Source organism: Tenrec ecaudatus, chromosome 4 (genome assembly GCF_050624435.1).
Source record: "Tenrec ecaudatus isolate mTenEca1 chromosome 4, mTenEca1.hap1, whole genome shotgun sequence".
Lineage (NCBI taxonomy): Eukaryota > Metazoa > Chordata > Mammalia > Afrosoricida > Tenrecidae > Tenrec > Tenrec ecaudatus.
Window position 1 is genome coordinate 56,947,446 of NC_134533.1, and position 20,417 is coordinate 56,967,862.

Below are 20,417 nucleotides of genomic sequence, written 5' to 3' on the forward strand. Positions count from 1 at the left end.
TACCAATACAGAGTATATTTACTGCTATTCTTCTTACCACGGCTTCTGACCTGTTAACCTGAGAGCAAGATCGAGCACTAACGCAGGTACTGTATGTTCGACACCCTTGCAATACAGCACCCACAGACCGTTGGAATGGAGCCTACAACTGGGGCGTCTTATTACTTGGTTTAAAGGATTCATCTTGAAGGAATGATTTATATAAGATCCTGTACAAAAAATAAAGCATCAAAGTATTTTGAGTATTATTTGTTATGCAGGCAAAGAAAAATTAAAATTAGACTTAGAAGTGAAGACAAATGAACAATTTATCATCCAAACTTTAGAACAAATTAGAGTGACTTACAAGACTACCTTTTCTTTCTGACAAAGTCTTAAATTCAAGAGTCTTCGCATTCATAAAAGGCCATTAAGCCTTATCATAAACATAAACAAATACAAAGTTAATGTACATTTCAGTGTAAGCACGGGTTGTTTAAAAGTCAGAGGAACAGAAAAGACAGAGCTAGTCACCATTACCTTGGGCTTCGTCCCGTCATCCTGAGGTAGATATCATACAGGAATGCTGGGGCCTTATGGCTTACAGCAATCCAGTAATGATATAAAAGGTGATTGGAGGTTAGATTTACATAGGGCCGTCTGAAGGCCTGTTCGAGAGGATTCCTCTTGAAAGTGGAAATTACATGGTATTCTGAGGAAGAAAAGTTGTGTAACAGCTTTGATAATAACCATGTAATGAAGTTTTGGGGAAAAAAAAGTCATGTTTTACAACGCAAAATATTTATCAAAGATGTCAGAGTTCTCTCATTAAAAAAAACTTTTCTATTCTCGAAAGTAGCTAGAAGAATATGAATAGTAGACTGAACTCAAGTGGTTTTAGAACTGCCATTTGTGAATTTTAATTAGAAATGTCCCGAGCACTTGATGTTTTTTTGCTAAAATTTACTGTTAAATTCTTTTTGATATTTTACCTATGCCAGTTTATAATGTCACTTTCTACATTTCACCTCTCACAACAGCTTCTTTCTTTCTGTTCCTCTTTCCAGAGACTTATTACTGTACTTACTTTAAAAAGAAAAGGAAAATCATCCTCCTTTGCTTAGGAATGATTAAGTTGCTCAAATTAAAATATACCAACCAAGCTTAAAACAACCCAAGATGAACTTCTGCTGTAACTTGCTTAGGTTATACAATGCCAACAGTTAATCATGTCTAATATCCACATTAATACTACAATAGAGAAGTATATTGAATTAGTCACTAAAAATATGTTCAACTTGGTTTTTATTCAACTTTACAGAACATTAAAGCCAGCCTAACTTCTTTAAAGTGATTCAAATATTTTCTTTTTAAAGAATATTATTTTAAGAAATTATCATAACCATTAAGTCATTCTAAATTTTAATTTTTGCTCTATGCTCTAAAGGTCAATCTTTAAATTGAAATGCTGCAGGAAAGCTGTAGGGCAGAATGACACACCAACTCAAAAATTTAATTCCAACGGGCTTTCAGTTAGCCTAGTCCTATTTTAGAATTAGTAGTATATTATAGCACACTGAATTTGTGACTAAACGTAAGGTTAATAAAGTAGAAAATTTTCTTGCATAATGCATCCTACTTCTGAGCTACTTGCTCTCCCCTGATACACTAACCATGCAGGTGAAAAGGATATTGCCCAGCAGACAACATCAGGGCTGAGGGAGCACAGAAGGGAGGGTTAGAAAGCATTCCTTTTATTTCATAGATATTGACAAATATTAGTATAGAGACCAGTAAAAATAAGGCAAGGGTCAAAAAGGGATGGGGTAGAAATATACAGCAGAATATTAAAAATTTGTGAAGCCCTACTATGACCCATAGGTATATTGATAGATATTACTTCTAAAATAGCTGTTAAAATAACACATTGGTAACTCCACAACCTGAATGCCTTGTGGGTTATTCTAACATTGAAACTGGGTGGACATTTAAATTCTTCAAGTTTTATTCTAACATTCAAAAACACAAATTAAATCATACCAACTTCCCCCCAGTGGAAAGGATTAGTGCTGCCTGTGGTACAATTATACACCATCATGCTCCTGGGTCTGCAAAGAAACACAGAAAGAGGTCAGAGGTACCCTTCCTTTATCTTAGGTGATATTTCAGTTAAAAAAAGTTAGGATGACGAGTATTTTTTCTATATATTTACTGTTAAAATAATCTTTAAGGGCTTTTTATGGTAGATTTGCTTTTTAGAACTCCTTTTTCCATCCTCTACTAAAAAACTTTTTCACACACACACACACACACACACACACACACACACCTCCATTCCTTCTGTTTTCTCCCTTATATTTGCATTAGCAGGAATGCCTAGTTGTAAATGGAAAGAAATGGAAAGAAAACAACAATACAATGAATAACTTCAGATCTCCCTACATGCTTTCTATTTTCAGAGGTTCTAAGTTATTAAAAAAATTTTAAATTATGAGCTGTGTTCCTTTTTGCCAGAAATAATACAAGGGAGCTGCAAAAAAAGCTCATGCAAAAATTGAATTAAAAAATCATGGATTTTTTGCAAGAATTTTTTTAGCATCTCCATTTACTTTTATAATCGTATCTCCTTTTTTTTTAAGGCTAAAGCATTAACATGAAAAAGTACAGTTCTATAAGAAAGAAAAGTTGTTGGGAAGTTGGAAATTATATATCAATAATCCCACTACTCTTTTAAAAGAAAGATATCCATAGCTAAAACTACTCTACAATGTCATATTTGATATAGGTAAACCCTGCTCTGTGAATTTTAGTTCTTTAACGTTACACCAAATTTTAAAGGATAGATAAAAACACTATTTTCCCATCCTAATTTTTTTCCTTTAATTATCCTTTAATTCCATTCTCCCACAAACCTTTTGAAGCCTCAAAGCATAGCTAGTTTATAATAAACACCAATTATGTTAGCAATACTTTAATACATTATTCAATTTCTATGTTACTAAATTTAAAATTTTTATTTTCTTAATTTAAACAAGAGAAAAACAGTTTTGTTTGTGAAGGGATTGTTTTGTTTTTTGCTGCCTTTTTATTTATTTATTTTTAATATACATATATTTTTAAATCATTTTATTAGGGCTCATGCTACTCTATCACAATCCATACATACATCAATTGTATAAAGCACACTTATACATTCATTGCCCTCATCATTCTCAAAGTTCACTTTCTGCTTGGGTTCCTGGAATCTGCTCCTCATTTTCCTTTTTTCCCTCTCTCGCCCTCCCTCATGAACCCTTAATAACTTATAAATTATTATTTTATCTTATCTTACACTGCCTGGCGTCTCCCTTCACCCACCTTTCTGTTGCCCATCACCCAGAGAGGAGGTTATAGGTAGATCCTTGTGATCAGTTCCCCCTTTCTTTTTTTTTTTTAATCATTTTATTGGGGACTCATACAATTCTTATCCCAATCCATACATACATCCACTGTGTCACGAACCTATGCACATTTGTTGCCACCATCATTCTCAAAACATTTGCCTTCTACTTGAGCACTTAATATCTGCTGCTCATTTTCCCCTCCCTCCCCATCACTCCCTACCTCATGAACCCTTTATAATTCATAAATCACTATTATTTTGTCATATATTACACTGTCCGATGTCTCCCCCCGCCTTCTCTGCATGTTCAATCAGAGCCCATCCTAATTTTTAATCAATAGTAAATTTAGCCATTCTTTAGGTGGTACAAGAGAATCAATATTAATTCCTGACTATTATGAAAGAGACCACTTACTATCACCTATGATATACCAACACTTGCAGCTGGAAGTGATACTGCATATGGATATGCATACACACATATATACATTATCTGCATAGATATGTATAGTAATATCAGGACTGAAAGATTACCATCAGCCAGTAGTCTGCCTTCCCCTTTCAGTTACTGTAGATGTAACAAGTGATACTGTTGACTCATACCTATTAACTCCGGAGTACCACGCTGCTGCAAGACTCATGTTGACAACTATATCCACTGGAACAAGATCGGCGAGGGCATTGTTGGAGGCACGCATTGTTCGAAGGATTCCTTTCCCTGCCTTTGTTAAAATTAAAACAACACCTTAAGATACATAAGCCAGAGTTAACTTTATATAGTACACACAGAAAAATATATCAACATTAAATACACAGAACTGTCTACTTACCGCAATAAAGAGACCACTTGGTCCATTAAAGTTATCGATCCATCCCTAATACCAAAATTAAAAAGGGGGGGAGAGGGAGGAACTTAGAAATATTACAAAACAAAAAACTTCTTATTTGAAATCTATAACCCCAAATACATACTTGGTAGTTCTTTTTCTAAAAGTTAAGCTACTAAAATTCAGATCAAATAATTTCTCCTAGTCTAAAATAGGTGCAGTCTTCTGGGATCCCAAATAACTGTACAGAAACAGTTTCAAGGGATTAACTACTAACTCTCAGCAAAGGGAATATAAATAAAGTTCATATCGGTAAAATTATTTTGCTAAGTGAAACTAGTTCAAGTTAGCTACTTACTGATGTCGCATTCTGAGATTAAGGGAAATGGTAAATTCTCCTCAAAACTACTGCCTAAAACAGTGGAAAACAGAAGAATTGGCAAAGAAACTAGAGAGGCTACAAGTATGGTTATTATAGAAACCTGGGTGTTTGCTAAATTGAATTACGTACTGGATAATCAACAAATTAATCAGCTACTTCCAGGGGTTCAACACTAGCCTATGTCCTATTTTTTTTATCAAGCTATCATAGCCATCTTCTAGCTTTCTTCATTATGGATCTACACAGGACAGTCTGCTTCTAGGAGGGGCTGCCAGATTTCGAGCTTTAGCAAATGAAATAGAACAAGATTCTGAATAAGCGTATCTCTATTCTCTTCGTATTTGTAAGGGGAACAGATCAACAAATGCTGATGTGTTCGTCCAGTCTCTTGACAATCACAGAACTCATAAGGCATGGTGGTCTCCTGACAATAAACCTGTGTAACTTTTATTTTAGTTTTCAATTAGAATTTTTGTAAATGTTGATCTTCATTTCTGCACAGTCACCATCACATTAGAACCATTATCGCCTTTTCCTATGAGTAGAAACTTGTTCTGCCAGTGTGCCATGTCCAGTAAATATATTTGTATTAAGCAACTGCCAACTTTTTATACAGATTTATAACTTAAAATTTGAAGACAACTTATTTACAAAGAACTTCTGAGCAGCTTACTGGAAAAGGTTCCTTCCAGCTGGCGCCAACAATGGATGGCCTCACAATGGCCACATTTAGCTTGGCTCCTTCTTGCTGCACAACATATTCTGCCAAGGCTTTCGTGTATATGTAGGTATTAGGTCTGTCTCCTATCAATTTGGGGGTGATATCATTTATTAGGCCATCATCCATCCACCTAGTAATGGAAGAAAGTATTATGAAATACAAAATTTAAAAAAACATTTCATTGCACTCTACACATATATCTGCTGCTCTAATTCAAATGATTTGGTGACAACTTTTATGAAAATATAGAAGTTGGTGTTGTTTTCATTAAGCATCAACTAGAGATCTACAATCCCTTATTTCTATCTGTAATTCTATCTGTAATTTCTATTTCCACAAACTCTGAAAATTATGAATTTTTTTATAAACAACATGGTAGGTAGCAAAACCTGACCTGAATCAATTAATGGTCTTTATTATACCACTTAAGTATGCATACATTTCAAAGTTTGATCAGGGATGCCACCTCAGGTATTGCTGAAACTACCTCACATTTATAACACATAAACATACATTTACAGCGAATATAAGAGGTTCAGTAACCTCAATGTTTAAGGTCAAGCACTGAACATTGTGTGCTCTTACTAGCGAAATTATCCAGTACTACAGTAAACAATAATCAAGTGAACTGTGCTGCAGAAGTTCACAATTTATGACAAAGCTCTGACGGGCCCTCGTTGTCTCTAAGGACATTATTTACTCTGCTCCTTTGCAAAAAGAGGGATATACTAGGTGGTCGCTCTAGCATTTTCCACTCTCCGTTTTCTAATTCCAATGTGTTATGTGCCTGTTCTCAGATACTGGACCTTTCCTTTCGTCTATAAGGCTATGCATACAAGCACATTCAATAGACTGTGATAGTCTAATGATACCTACACTTAAGGAAGAACAAAACAGATCATGTCAAGATAAAACTGCTTCAACATGTAGGAAGAGATATCAAAAGTATTGCTACAAAATCTTATAAACCTTTATTATGAACAGAAATTTCTCTCAGCATATCCTTCATCTAGGTCTGTCCCTCTGAAAGCAGTGTTCCCATCGCTCTCTCACTTTCCCAAAGAATTTTGTGCGCTTCAACATACAGTGTACACAACTTCCAGTGGCAGTTTTGGGGGCACACAGGGACTCAAATTGTATTCCTTTTAAATATTGTGTTTTGCAAGCAATGAGAAGTCTGAAGAGGCAAGACTAGTGTTGTAGAGTAAATGGGTTAATAGGACAGTCCTTGCACATTGCTGCACAGGAAAAAAAACTCCTCAGTGCAAGTCTCCTGGCCTTTCTCTCACCAATGTAGTTTTCTACTAATAAGCTCCACGGCTGGTCTGTGTTTTACAAGAAAATCTACCAAGACGACCTCTCTGGCATCCCAAACCTCAGACTCCATAACCTTCGGAGGTAACCACTCTCTCTGCCTTACCTTTCACTGGCCCAGTAGTTCTCGCATGAGCCATGATTTTGATGCAATCTTTTTTGTAAAAAAGCAATTCTGCCACAAGACAAAAATATTCCAGAAAGAACTTATCTGCACTCATCCACTGATGGCAGACGTGTTTGAAACACATCTTGTTTGAAATAAACGCATCTATGGATGAAATGGAACCCCAGTGGCAATGCTTTCTGACACGCCTGTACATTTTCAAGTATTTATAAATGGAGTGAGAAAGAGGAAAACAGAAGTACACCAAACAACACATATAAATTAAAAAACCTAGTTTGGGGATCCAAGCAGATATAAGTACATTAAAAAAAAAAAGCATACTCTAAAGAATCGATCAGCTTCTTGGGATCAACAGGTGGTGGATAGATGATTTCATCGATATGCTTTCTATTGCAGTATGCGTATGCGGTTGATACATGCACAAACACATCCAGATTCTTCATTTGATGTGCCAGGAGAAGAAGCTGTCTTGTGGCAATCACATTTAACTGAACAGCATTTCTGTAAGAGAAACAGTGACAATGAAAAGTTAGGAGGCTGTGCCATTTTTTTTAAAATCCTATTTTTAAAGAAGTCCTATTGCCATTAGAGAGGTAGAGACATCCACAGATTTTTAGTTCTTTACAACGGATCCCTTATCTCTGATTTTATTTCAGTCTGAAGTAAGGAAAGCCCCTCTGGCAGCTGTGCTTATAAAGAAACCTGTTCATCAAACAGACTTTACTCGTCAACTTCAAAAATAAAAGTAACGCTTAAAATAAATAGATAAATACAACTTCCCGAGAAAACATAGATCATTTAGATGAGTTGGAATTCATTCAGTGGTGATGGGTTTTAGTTTACAGCTTTTATGCAGACATCTTGAAATCATTCCAGACTTTATTTTTATGCATCTTAATTTGTACAACCTTTCATAATATGCGCCACAAAGAGAAGATATTAAAGTGCCAAGGAAGATCAGTGAAAAGAATGAAATCATAATAAACTAGAAATAATAAATTATATTAACATACAATCAAATAAGAATATTTGTAGCAAGTCAATCCATGAAACACCCCTTTTTATAAAATTTAAAGGGCTATTGTAACAAAAGTAGTACCTGGCATATACTTTGTTATATATGTTTTCAGCCACTAGAATATTAATGAAAAACTAGTACATTTGTTATATGTAAGATCCCACACAAATTTATACATTGCTGTCTTAAAATTTAGTCAAACTAATAATTATATAAAAGCAAAAATAAGTATGCAAAAATGAACGCCAATAAAATCAGTGAAGCATCATGTAATAGCAAAAGCTTCCAGAGCCACAATAGTCACTGTACATGGAATGGTTTAATAAAATAGGCATCATATCATAATGAACACAGCCTTTAAAATTGTTACACAAAGACCAAAAAGATATGTAACATCTATATGAACATTGCTAAATAATACACACATGACATAGTTTTAACAACAAGGTTCTCAAGTCTGACAGACCTAGGTTCAAATATGCCTTGGCCTATCTATTAGCTAAGACTGGGGGTCCTTGGTAAAGTGACTTAAACACTCAGACCCCATTTCCTCACCTATAAAAAGAAATAGCATGGAATCTAATTACTATAAACTGTATAAATTAAAACAGTTTGCAAGTATTTAGCCTGACTTCTGAATTCAAAAGCAGACACAAAATAAATACTAAAGTAATGAAATGGTGGGTAGGTTTTGCTCTCTATAAGACTCTGTTTTTATGAAAATTTCTTAAGAGACTGAAATATTCAATACTAGCAACACTGTGGCAGAGAGTTGGTAAAATAATACACTGCTTGTGACTCTTTTTAACTAGCACAATCTAATATGCATTAAGGCAGAGTTCTAGGAATTTTAGAAATAATATAGTTAACCTACAGAAGCTGAGGAGAAAACTTATTCTAACCCTTAATTCTCAACAGAATAAAATGAAAATTTCCTAAATTGGCTAACTTAAATAGTACGTAAGTATATCATGGTAGCATGATGGAATACAATCAAATCATTAAAATTATTTAACTGTGGGGGGAGGGGAAGAAAGATACAAGAAAATTATAAATAAATAAATAAAAAGAAAATTGTTTTATGTTCATGATCATGTAAAACAACACAAGCTCAAAATGGATCAAAAACTGTATTTACTGAAAGTAATGAATACATTTCAAACATTTTAATTATTTAAAAGGAAAATATTCAACTATTTTTGGTGACACTGGACTGCGAATTGAGAAGTTGGTGGATCAAATCCCCACCAGCCATTCCATGGGAGGAAAAGATGAACCTATCCTTCCCCATAAAGGCTCAGAGACTCAGAAATCCTATACAGGAGTCTGAGTTGGAACTGACTGGCAGTGGGTGGGTTGGTGACACAAATGGTTAAGCACTGCTACCTAACCCAAAGCTGGAGTTTCGAACCCACCAAGAGTGCCCCAGAAGAAAGGCTCAGTGATCTTCTTCAAAATAGGTCACCTCTTTGAAAACCCTATGCAGCGCTAGTCCACTTTGAATTGTCTCAACAGTAACCGGACTCAGCCTTTAAAAAGGCCAGGATATTTCACAGGCATCCTGTCTACTTGATTGTAAAGTAGTGCTTCGATGTCTATCACGTTTGAAAAGCAAAGGCAATAAGCAAGGTACTGTTCAGAGAGAGGTGTATCAAGACTATTCTGTTGCAGGTCCCTGAGGATAGGACATTTAGTTCTGGGTCACCAGGAACAAGAAATAACTTAGGAGGAAAAAAAAATGTGCCTTGATCTTTCATTGTACTAGTCTGTGAACAACTAGAAGAAAAAAATTTAATGAAATAATTATGTTAGGGACATATAAGCATGTGTTCATGTATACTTTTTTTCTACCTTATTTCAATTAAAGGGGGAGGGGAATCTGTTCGAATGAAGATCCAGCAAGACATTTCAGAGAGGATACTGTCCACTAGATTGTAAGAGAATGTGATACTCTTTTACATTTGCAAAAGAATAGGGTAGGAAAGGGCAGTCTTTTGGGAGAATCACGCAAAGGATCTATCTGTTACAGGTCCCTGAAGATGGTGACAAAGTTTCTAGGTCAATGAAAATAAGGAATAATTTGAAGCATCCCCACGTCTTGCTCACCACCACCACCACTCCTCCCACTTGTACCCAAAAGCTCAAACCTGAAGCTACTTTGTGCCCAGAAAGGTAACTTTCAGTCCTTCTGTAGGCTGATTAACCTCTTTTACCTCAATCCAATTTCAATGCAGAAAGCATATACTAAACATAAGTTGTGATCTTATAATGTGTTGGTTATACAGAGCATAAATATAGCTTAAATAAGACTGGCTTGGGGAATGGAAGGAATACTTTGTGAATGGAGTTGATTCCAACTCATGGCGACTCTGTGCTACAAGGTAGAACTGAGCTCTAAGGGTGTTCTTGGCTGTAATCATTATTTTTAAAAAAACTTCCAGACCTTTCTTTCTTTTTTTTAACAGAACAAGTCATTTATTACTCAAACAAGCTTCATTTGTATTTATTTAGCCCTTTGACTCTGTGCTTGTGCCTTCAACACTTTCACCAGGATTTTCTGCTCCTCAGAAAGGAAAGCGCGCTTGATCCTGTCTCGGACACATTTAGCGCACATGGACCCACCAATAAGCCCTGCTGGCGTGTTTTTTGGTTTTGGACAACCTCATGAGAACTTTGGGTCTCACAGCACGGACCCCTCGAAGTCGGCCCGGGCACACGCCACATGCAGATTTTGGCGCTTTCCCAACCTTCTTTGTATGCAGGTAAACAATTCTGTTAGCAGGGGTTCGGGACAGCCTAGTTTTGTTAGAGGCTGTGTTGTAGGGCAGCCTACGCCGGTAGGTCAGACGCTGAACCATTCTGAATGTCTACCCACAGCGTCTCCGGAAGAGCCAGACCTTTCTTTCACAGTACCTCTGGGTAGGTCCAACCTTCCAGCTTGTAGTTGGTAACCAAGTGCAAACTGGGCAACCCAAGGACCACAAGTAGGGGTTCAAAATTGACCAAGCTTTGTTACTATGGTCCACCTTGTTGAAAGTGTGGGTTCCAGAAGGAAGGGCAAATACTATGAGGAGGGCAAGAATTACAGGCAACAAGAAAAATATTATTACATGCATAACCTTGCAATAATGGAGACCTAAGCATATATATGCAAAGACAAAGAATAAATGGATATATGGGAGAGAGAATGGGACGATAGCCACAAATAAATGTAGGTCGATTGAAAATACTTCTTTATGCGTGTTTACCCTTGCTGCATATATGTCAGTGAATGTCGTGGGGTATACAGGGCAGAGTTCGGAGAACCTCTAAGAGAAAAGCAGAGAGTGAGTTGCTGAGCCTGGGGCTCAGGATCATAGATTCAGGAGACAAAAAGGTCCATTGGCATAAAACAGTCCACAACAGTTCCACATCCTGCTTTGGTAACTGGAGTCTTACAGCTCATTAAGCCCTCGATAGAGTGCAGAAAAATGTGGAACAAAACTGAAAATCATACACAAGACCAGCCGCATTGGTCCAATAGAGCCTGGTGAAACCCCCAGATTACAAAAAGGTTTCAAAAAGTTTATGGGGAAATGGAATTATAAGATAAATCAATTTTCCCACTAACTCTGAATCCCCCTGTAAGTCTCTTGGTCACCCTTAGTTCCATTTAGGTCTGGAAGTGAACTCACTGCCTTGGCTCAATTTTCAGCAACACAATAGACAGGTCTAACGAGGGAGATTAGTGAGTCAGTGTTCTCATATTTTAGTTTTTTGATCTTTTTAAATACTCATCATTACTTTTATCATGATCATACTCATACCCTGAGCCTTATCTCACCCACAATTGCTACATCTCTGATCTCTTTTACTATGAATTAGACTCAAAAGAGCATCATAGCTGGCCTAAGCTCACTAATAAATAATAATGGGCACACTATAGCAATGATGAAACACATAATATTCCTCTGGTTCTTTCAGGCTTCCCCACCCCCCACAATTATGACCCCAGTCCTGCATTTCAGTTCTAGCAAGACCAGAGCATGTACACTGATATAGTTCAGGGGACACGGAATCCAGGTCAGATAAGCCCCTCAGGAACAGAAATGGGAGTAGCAATACCAGGAGGGTAGGGGGAAGGTGGGGATGGAGGGAGAAAGGGGCAATTGTTTGCAATGATCGACTTACAACCCCCACCCACGGGGACAAACAACAGAAACATGGGTGAAGGGAGACAACGAACGGGTGTAAAATATGATAATAAAAATAATTTAAAATTTATCAAGGGGTCACAAGGGTGGGAGGCAGGAGGGAGGGAGGGAAAAGAGAGCTGATACCAAGAATTCAAATAGAAAGTAAATGTTTAGAAAACGATGGCAACTTATATACAAATATGCTTGATACAATTGATGTATGGAATGTTTTAAGACCTGGCACAGTCCCCAATAAAATGACTTAAAAAAAAATCTTCACAATTGTCTTGTTTCCTTTATCTATCCAGATTACCTCTTCAAAGTCCCCAAATTGTCTGAGCTACCTTGAATTGAACTGACCCAGCAGATTCCCTAAGAAGCCATGGTTTTGATTGGCTATTTCTTTTTAAGACACTCTAAGCTAAGTGGAATCCTACTAGCAGTACTTTGAACATGATATTTGCAGATGCTTAAGAAAGAAGGAGAGCCATACTCCCACTCAAAGCGAACTTTACGTTTTCAGTCCCATACTTGTTACCTCCTCCTTCCCTGTCACACATTTAAATTCATGACAATTTTTTTCAGTAAAGATATGCTAGCTAATCTCTGTCTTTATAGCTAATAAAGAACAGGAGGAACATCCTGTATAGGTCATTGAAAACCACACTTCTCACATGGCAAACAGTTTCAAATCACTGTCTTTAGAACAGGCATAAATATTTTATATAAGACATGGCTGAAGCCATTACATACCCAAATCATTTTTAAAATAACTTGATTAAAAAGTAGAATTAAAATCAGATGTTTAATTGTTTAAAGTTACCTGTTCAAATCCAATATTGTGTCTGTACTTACCTTAAATTTTCATTAAATCTTATGGTTGCTGCACAGTGAAATATGATATTGGTAGAATCTAGGATGGCCTCTATATCTTCTGCATTAAGAGCCAGTTTAGGTTGGGTTAGTTCGCTGTCAACTGCTATAATTTTTTCTCTAAATTCTGGGTTTTCGTTTCGCAATCTGTCAAAGAGCTATCAAACGGGGAAAAATATGTATTTTAGGGTAGTAGTTTTAAACTTCCTAAAGCAATTATCACTACTCTGTCCACCATTTTAAAGCTATAAACTATGTAATTCTCAAATCTGCTATTCTTAATTTTGATTATTTTACATAGAAAATTCTTGAGGCCCACACTACAAACCTCATTTTATAGATGAGGAATCTGAGACACAGAGATTAGGGAGTTGAAAAGACACAGATTTAGTAATTTGTGGGGGTAAATTTGAACTGTCCATACCTTGTTGATTAGATTATATTACCTCTTATAGAATAGACTTAAGCAATACAAACATCAGGACAGTATTTAAAATGATACTCAGATTGTAAACATACAAACCTTAATTTTATTTTGCTTTTATTGTAGTAGATTAACTACTATAATTCACATCCTAATTAAAATATTATATATTTTTAAAAGAACGCTAACGAGGAAAAAACACTGATAAACAAATATACAGATTAGACACTAGACAAGCTATGATTCTAAGTTGAAGAGTCAATATTCCATAAGCATATCTAAAGAAACAAATTTGGCTAAAGGATCAGGGAGTCACAAGACGGTTATATGTGAAGGCACACTCAACTGTGAGTCAAACTGAACATTTTCTATCTTAGGTTTTATAGGGGAATACTCATACTTTAACTTTCCATTTCAGTTCATGTTGATGACTTTGTATTTAAACCATGTATTTTTTTAAGCTGGGAAAAAAGTATACATAACATAATCCAGTGCCTACTTTCACCTTCCTAGATGAGTTGGCATGGAACAGTCTTTCCATACACAACTATCAGCTAGCGCCTCCAAGACTGATGTGTTCTTTGACTATTTCACACTATACTTACGAAGCATCTCACATCGGCCAAGAGCCTTCTAGGCCCTGAGCAAACAAAGAAATGGTCTTTGCCCTTAGATTGTTTAGAGTCTAACGGGAAAAACAATCCTAGCAGATACAGTATTAAAATGTACTACTCGAAGTAATAAAATAGAAGAAGCATAGAGTACATAACAGCAGAGGACATAGAGAAATAACTCCCCCGGTTAGAACAGCTAGCTTTGGCTTATCCAAGTAAATTACATTTACAATGAAAGTTAATGACAGAGGGTGCATGTGTGTGTGTTGGTGGTAGAAAGGGCCTGAAAGGAGAAAGCAGGAAAGTGTTGCAGCAGAGAATGCATTATGTGTAACTGCAGAGCAATAGGAGGGCATAATAGGTTTGGGGAATTATACCTAGGTTCAGTAGCCCTGCAACTTAGAATAGAAAGTTGGAAAAGTAGGTACAGCTCTACAGAGGGAGGCACATATGAAAGATCATTGTATCTTGTAAGTCTCGCGATAAATAGATTTCACCCTCTTCTGGTGGGGACTTTTCCCATTAATTATCCCTTTAAAAATTGTATTGTGGTTACAGAGTGCATACACAACATAGAGCAATGTAAGTTTCTGCATATGCAATTCAGTGGCATTATTATTCGCTTTATTTTGGGAGAACTTGAAGCCTTAGCACACTTGTTGTTAGAATCCATCACAGCGTTTTATACTCTCTCCTTAGACTTTATAAATAATGGTTTGTTTCAAAGAACCAAGTAGTAGTACAGAACTTGTTTTCCAACAAATAAATTTGTTCTAAAGTTCTCATTAGATAAAATACTGATGAAAATGTCCATGCAATTTTGATCTTACTTAATAATTAACATTGATTTTCTTTTTCTTTTCTCTTTTGCCTGACATTTCATAGAGTTTAACCAGCGGTTCTCACCCAAGGGCAATTTTGTCCCTCAGGAAGCATTCGGAAATGTCAGGAGGCATTTTTGTTTGTCACCCCTGGGAAGATGCCGCTGGTACCTACTTTAGATGCTGCTAAGTACTCTACAATGCATAAGTCACACACAGTGAGGAATATTCAGTCCAAATGTCAATAATGGTCAAGGGGACAAACATTTGGATAATCCGTGCTTTCTCTAAGATTATAGACTCACATGGTATACATCTAAGTACCTTTTAATTCTTTTTCATGGTTGATTTTAGCTTATTTCCATGCCAAATCATTAGAAAGTTTACCACCTCATTGCTGCATTTTTCAATCAATGCAAGTTACAGATTCTAACATTTTTCTGACTTAGGCAATTAGATTGATTTGTCTAACCCCTTATCTGATAAATATTAAGTAGGGAAGGGATGCACATATTGTTTTAATTATTAGAAAAGGTCTAGTTTCAATGAGTCTTAGGATGTTTTGTATCCTAAACGCACATGAAGAAGCATAATAAAAATTAAGATAATACAATTGAGAGTGATACTGAAGAGTAGGTCAATAGGACTTGGTCAGTGACTGGATTTGAGGGATAGAGAAAGTAAGCTCCACAAGGGGAAATACTACCATCTATTAAGCTCAGTATATACACATCCTTATTAGCATAGTGCCTGGCAAGATGTAGCTGTGGAAACTATTCACTAAGTAAATAAACTCGTTAGAATGAAGTTATTGGGAGAGAAAGAAGTATAGTTTGGGAGAAGCAAGTTCAGTATCGTGAAGGTTGAATGTAAAGTGCCTATATGATACCCCAAGGAGCCCTGGTAGCATAGTAGTTATTCGTTGGGTCGCTAACAAAAAGGTTAGCAGTTCGAAACCACCAGCTTCTCTGAGGAAGAAGATGAAGCTTTCAACTCCTGTGAAGAGTTAACAGTCTCTATCCACAGGGGGCAGTTCTAACCTATTCTGTAGGGTTACTACGATTAGGATTCAACTCGATGGCAGTGAGCTTGAGTGAGTATTTGATACCCCAGACACCAAGTCCAGTACAGGACGCTATGAACCTGGGACTCAGGGAAAAGAGCTAGACTACTGACAGACAGATTCTTCTAACCATACATGAGCTGTACTTGAAGCCCTCAGCATAAACGAGATCACACGAGTACATGTAATTGCAGTGATATGAGCTCAAGGTCTGTTAAGACTTTTTTCATCCCAAACTATTTAAATACAACCACTCATCATGCACCATACAGAAAGCACCTTCTAAGTAACCTTCTAAACTAGCTAAATGAAATCGAGCCCTACAATAGAACCTTGAAGAGTATCAGTATTTAAAGAATAAGCAAATATAAAGTGACCTGAGAAACAGTTTCAAGAATTCATATTTGCTGATGACCGTTTTCTTTCATGTAAGATATCTTTGGATCAGCTATCAGGCATTAAAGAACAAAAAATTGTATCATTGTGTGCTCTCCTCCCCATTATGATTGAAGACAAGTGGGTAAATAAGCAAATATGGTGAAGAAAGCTAATGGTGCCCAGCTATCAAAAGATAGAGCGTCTGGGTCTTAAAGGCTTGAAGGTAAATAAACGGCCATCTAGCTGAGAAGCAACAAAGTTCACATGGAAGAAGCACACCAGCCTGTGCAATAACGAGGTGTCAAAGGACTCAAGTGTATCAGGCATCAAAGAACAAAAAATCATAAATGAAGGGGAATGTGGAGTGGGGACCCAAAGCCCATCTGAAGGCAACGGGAAGAGTTGAGGGGAAGAGATGAGCCAGTCAGGTAGCAGTGTAGCAACGATGAAACATACAACTTTCCTCTAGTTCCAAATGCTTCGTTCCCCCCCCCCCCACCGCCCACTATCATTATCCCAATTCTACCTTAAAAATCAGGCTAGACCAGAGTATGTACACTGGTACAGATAGCAAGTGGAAACACAGGGAATCCAGGACAGATGATACCTCCAGGACCAGTGGTGAGAGTGGCAATACTGGGAGGGTGGATGGGGGGTGGGGTAGAGAGGGGGAACCGATTACAGGGATCTCTACATATGGCCTCCTCCCTGGGGGACATACAACAGAAAAGTGGGTGAAGGGAGACATCAGACAGTGTAAGATATAACAAAATAATAATTAACAAATTATCAAGTGTTAATGAAGGAGGGGGGAGTGGAGAGGGAGGGGGAAAATGAGGAGCTGATGCCAGGGGCTTAAGTGGAGAGCAAATAAAAACAATGAGTATGAGGAGAATATAATTGTCCTGAAATTGTTTGTGGTGATGATTTGTATAGCTCTTCTCAATATGCTTGAACTATTGAATTGCATGATATGTGAATTATATGCCAACAAAGCTATTTCCAAAAAATAAGACATCCTCAACATGACTGTATTGCTTCAAACCTGATCCTCTTGTTTTCTATGAGCACAATTTCTCTATTTAATATCTTTTCCAGATTTTTAACCCACTGGTACCATAATCATTCAACCCATCCAGGTTTACTAAATGAATTAGCACCTACTATAACATACAAGAATAACTCAAAACAGATTGCTATCAAACTCATAAAAATAACTTTTAAACAAAAATTTCAAAAGCTGAAGCTATTGTTTCTCAGCACATCCTCCATCTAGGTTTATACACTGCTGAAGGTATGATTCCATCTCTTTAACACCTCTCTAAAAAATTACACATTCTTCGATCTAACGCCAAGTAAGAACAGTTTTGTCATTCTTGAAGGGCTAAGTCCACATTCCTTTTCAATGTCCTTTATATTTTGGGAACAAGAGAATTTTAAGAGTACGATCGGGGCTTTAAGTTGAATGGACTAAGGTTTCCCAACAAAATTCTCACACTGCCCCGTGAAGAATGAGCAGGTAGGTGCATTGTTTATAAACTTTTTGTTTGAAATTAATTTAAGTATGAATGAACTGCAACAACAGTAGCAATACTCAACTTAATCTCATACTTTATTCCCATTCCAGAAAATTATTTCATGATATGAACTATTTTAATTTAACCCTCACTATTCACTATCCAATGGAGTTTATCTCCTGAGACATTCCCATGGGTGAGGGTTCTCAACTAGGGACCATTCTGTCCCCCAGAGATCACTTGGCAATGTGTGCAGACGTTGGGGCAAAAACCGAGATGGTGAAAGGAAAGATACTAACAGCCAGGAGTCCTGCTAAATCTACAATGCATAAGTCATCTTTCCATAACAAAGAATTTATTATCCAGCCCAAAATGTCAATAGGGCTAAAATTCAGAAACTCTGCTATAAGTCAGTACTCCACCATAGTAAATCCTTCTTGTCTATTCTCTTTTTTCCTGTTTCAAAATTATAGTATGTCTTAGCCTAGACATTCCTTGTTCACTTCAAGTGCAAGCTCACTGCTGTTTGATACAGAAAAAAAAACCCTAATTTCTACAGATTCATCAGCAATGCTATCCATAATGGGAAATAAGTGGTCCTGAGTATGTGCCAGGACAGAATTAAAGCCACAAGATATAAGATAAAATGACATAATTTTATGAGTAATCAATCTTAATAAAATATTTGGGAAAAAAGCATTTTTATTCTGAAAATAATGGCCATGTTTAGGTGAAAAATCAATGAAATTCAGGCTTTAAATAGAAAATGTAATTAAAAAATAAGGGTATTTTTCTTGAAATTTTCTGAAATCCCCTTGTATTTTCAAAATATCAGACATTACTTACATTTTCATTCTCTTGGTTTTCCAGAAGCTTTACATTTTTGAATGGTGTAAAAAGCATCAAAAGATAACAGAAGGGATACAGTGAGTTACTGGATCCAAAAGAACTAGTCGATATTCAACCATTTCAAGAGGTAGTATATGACCAAGAAGTCCAACTTTCACTGAATGCATTAGCAAAAACTAAGGCCATAGGAACTGACAAAGAAATGTGGGAGACATTGACTGAAAGAAATCCAAAATCATATACATACAAAGGTGACCAAATATTATGTGCAAACGATAGAACAATATCATTAATATCATATGTAAGTAAAATTTTGCTGAAGATCATTAATAGGGAACTGCCAGAAATTAAAGCCATATTCAAGAAAGGACATGGAACATGGGATATCATTGGTGATGTCAGCTGGATCTTGGCTGAAAGTAGAGCATACCAGAACAATATTTACTTGTATTTTATTTGACGCTGCAAAGGCATTCAATTGTGGGGATCTTAACACACTAAGGATAGTACTGAGAAGGACAATTCCAGAACACTTCATTGTGTTCCTGCAGAACCTATCCATAGATCAAGAGGCAGTTGTGTGTACAGAATATGGGAATACTACATAGTTTAAAATCATGAAAGGTGTGAGTCAGGGTTGTATCCTCTCACCACACTCATTCATCTGTATGTCGAGCCAATAATCAGAGAAGCTATCCTATGTGATGAAGTGGCTTCAGAACTGGAGGAAGATTTATTAAGAACCGGCTAAAACCTGCAATATGCAGATGACACAACCTTGCTTGCTGAAAATAAGAATTCAAAGCACTTGCTGATGAAGATCAAGGACCACAGCCTTCAGGAGGATTACAACTCATTTTAAAGAAAACAAAGCTCCTCACTACTAGGTCAATAGACAATAAATAGAAAAAAGATTGACGTTGTTCAGGATTTTATCTTGCTTCAAGGCTCGTGGAAGCAGCAACCAAGACATCAAACACACTGCACATTGCATTGGGTATATCTGCAGCACAAGACCTCTTTAAAATGTTGGAAAGCAAAAACATTATTTGATGACTGAGGTGTGTCATGCCTTTAAATATAGTTCTGGCAAAGAACATTGAAAGTATCATGGACCAGCAAAAGAACAAATCTGTTAGAAGTACAGCCAGAGTCCTCCTTAGAAGCAAGGGTGATGAGACTTCCTCTCACATACTTTGGACATGGTATCAGGAGAGACCGATCCCTGGAAAAAGAGATCATGCTGAGCAAAGTAGAGGGCAGCAAACAAGAGGAAGGCCCTCAATAAGATGCACTGACAAAGGAGCTGCAACAGTGTGCTCAAGCATAAGAACAAATATGAGGCTGAACAAGAAAGAATTGTTTTTTTGTGTTGTACACAGGATCACTATGAGTCAGAACTGACTCAGAGGCACCTAACAACATACATTCCATTTTAACATCACAGTTCTATCCTCAGTGGAATGTGTGTTTAAAATTCTTAGACAATAAATATTCCTCACTTTCAGTTTTTAAAAAATGGTAAATATCAACAATATATTGCCTCTAACAACAACTTTTTGAAACCCTTGATAAATGTTAGATTGTAATGGGGTGCAGAAGCCAAAAGTTTGAAAATCACTGCCTTAAATAGAATCCTCCAACCTATTTTGCAGATACAAGAAAGTATAAAACATAGGTTCCCCAGACTTATTTGACCTACTGACCCCCTTTTAGGGAAAAAAAAATCACCAGGCATCCCCTGGCAATTATAAGGCTTGTACTATACAGCCCATAATGCAGGATAAAATGTAGGTATCTGTTTTGGAAGCGCCTGCCCCTCATCACTGCAGGCCCCCACCCCCAGGGGTCAGTATTGCCGACTTTGGGAAATATTTCCATAGACATAGATAATATCCTTTGGCCAATAGATTGTAGTCAATCTATTATTTGAAGTAATCTGCTTAACAATTA

At 36.7% G+C, this 20,417-nt stretch overlaps 1 protein-coding gene and 1 pseudogene across 2 annotated transcripts in view; both read right to left on the reverse strand.

Annotated features, from left to right (window-relative positions):
• Positions 1-20,417, reverse strand: part of FAR1 (fatty acyl-CoA reductase 1) — an 83,266-nt gene that overhangs the window by 11,754 nt on the left and 51,095 nt on the right. For both annotated transcript variants that reach the window (XM_075546023.1, XM_075546024.1), the window contains exons 4-10: positions 12,781-12,956; positions 7,054-7,233; positions 5,244-5,421; positions 4,192-4,236; positions 3,965-4,083; positions 2,020-2,087; positions 520-691 (exon numbers count right to left, since the gene is read on the reverse strand). In XM_075546023.1, the coding sequence (XP_075402138.1) occupies positions 520-691; positions 2,020-2,087; positions 3,965-4,083; positions 4,192-4,236; positions 5,244-5,421; positions 7,054-7,233; positions 12,781-12,956 (938 nt within the window). The remainder of the gene's footprint in view (positions 1-519; positions 692-2,019; positions 2,088-3,964; positions 4,084-4,191; positions 4,237-5,243; positions 5,422-7,053; positions 7,234-12,780; positions 12,957-20,417) is intronic.
• Positions 10,254-10,677, reverse strand: LOC142446682 (large ribosomal subunit protein eL34-like; annotated as a pseudogene).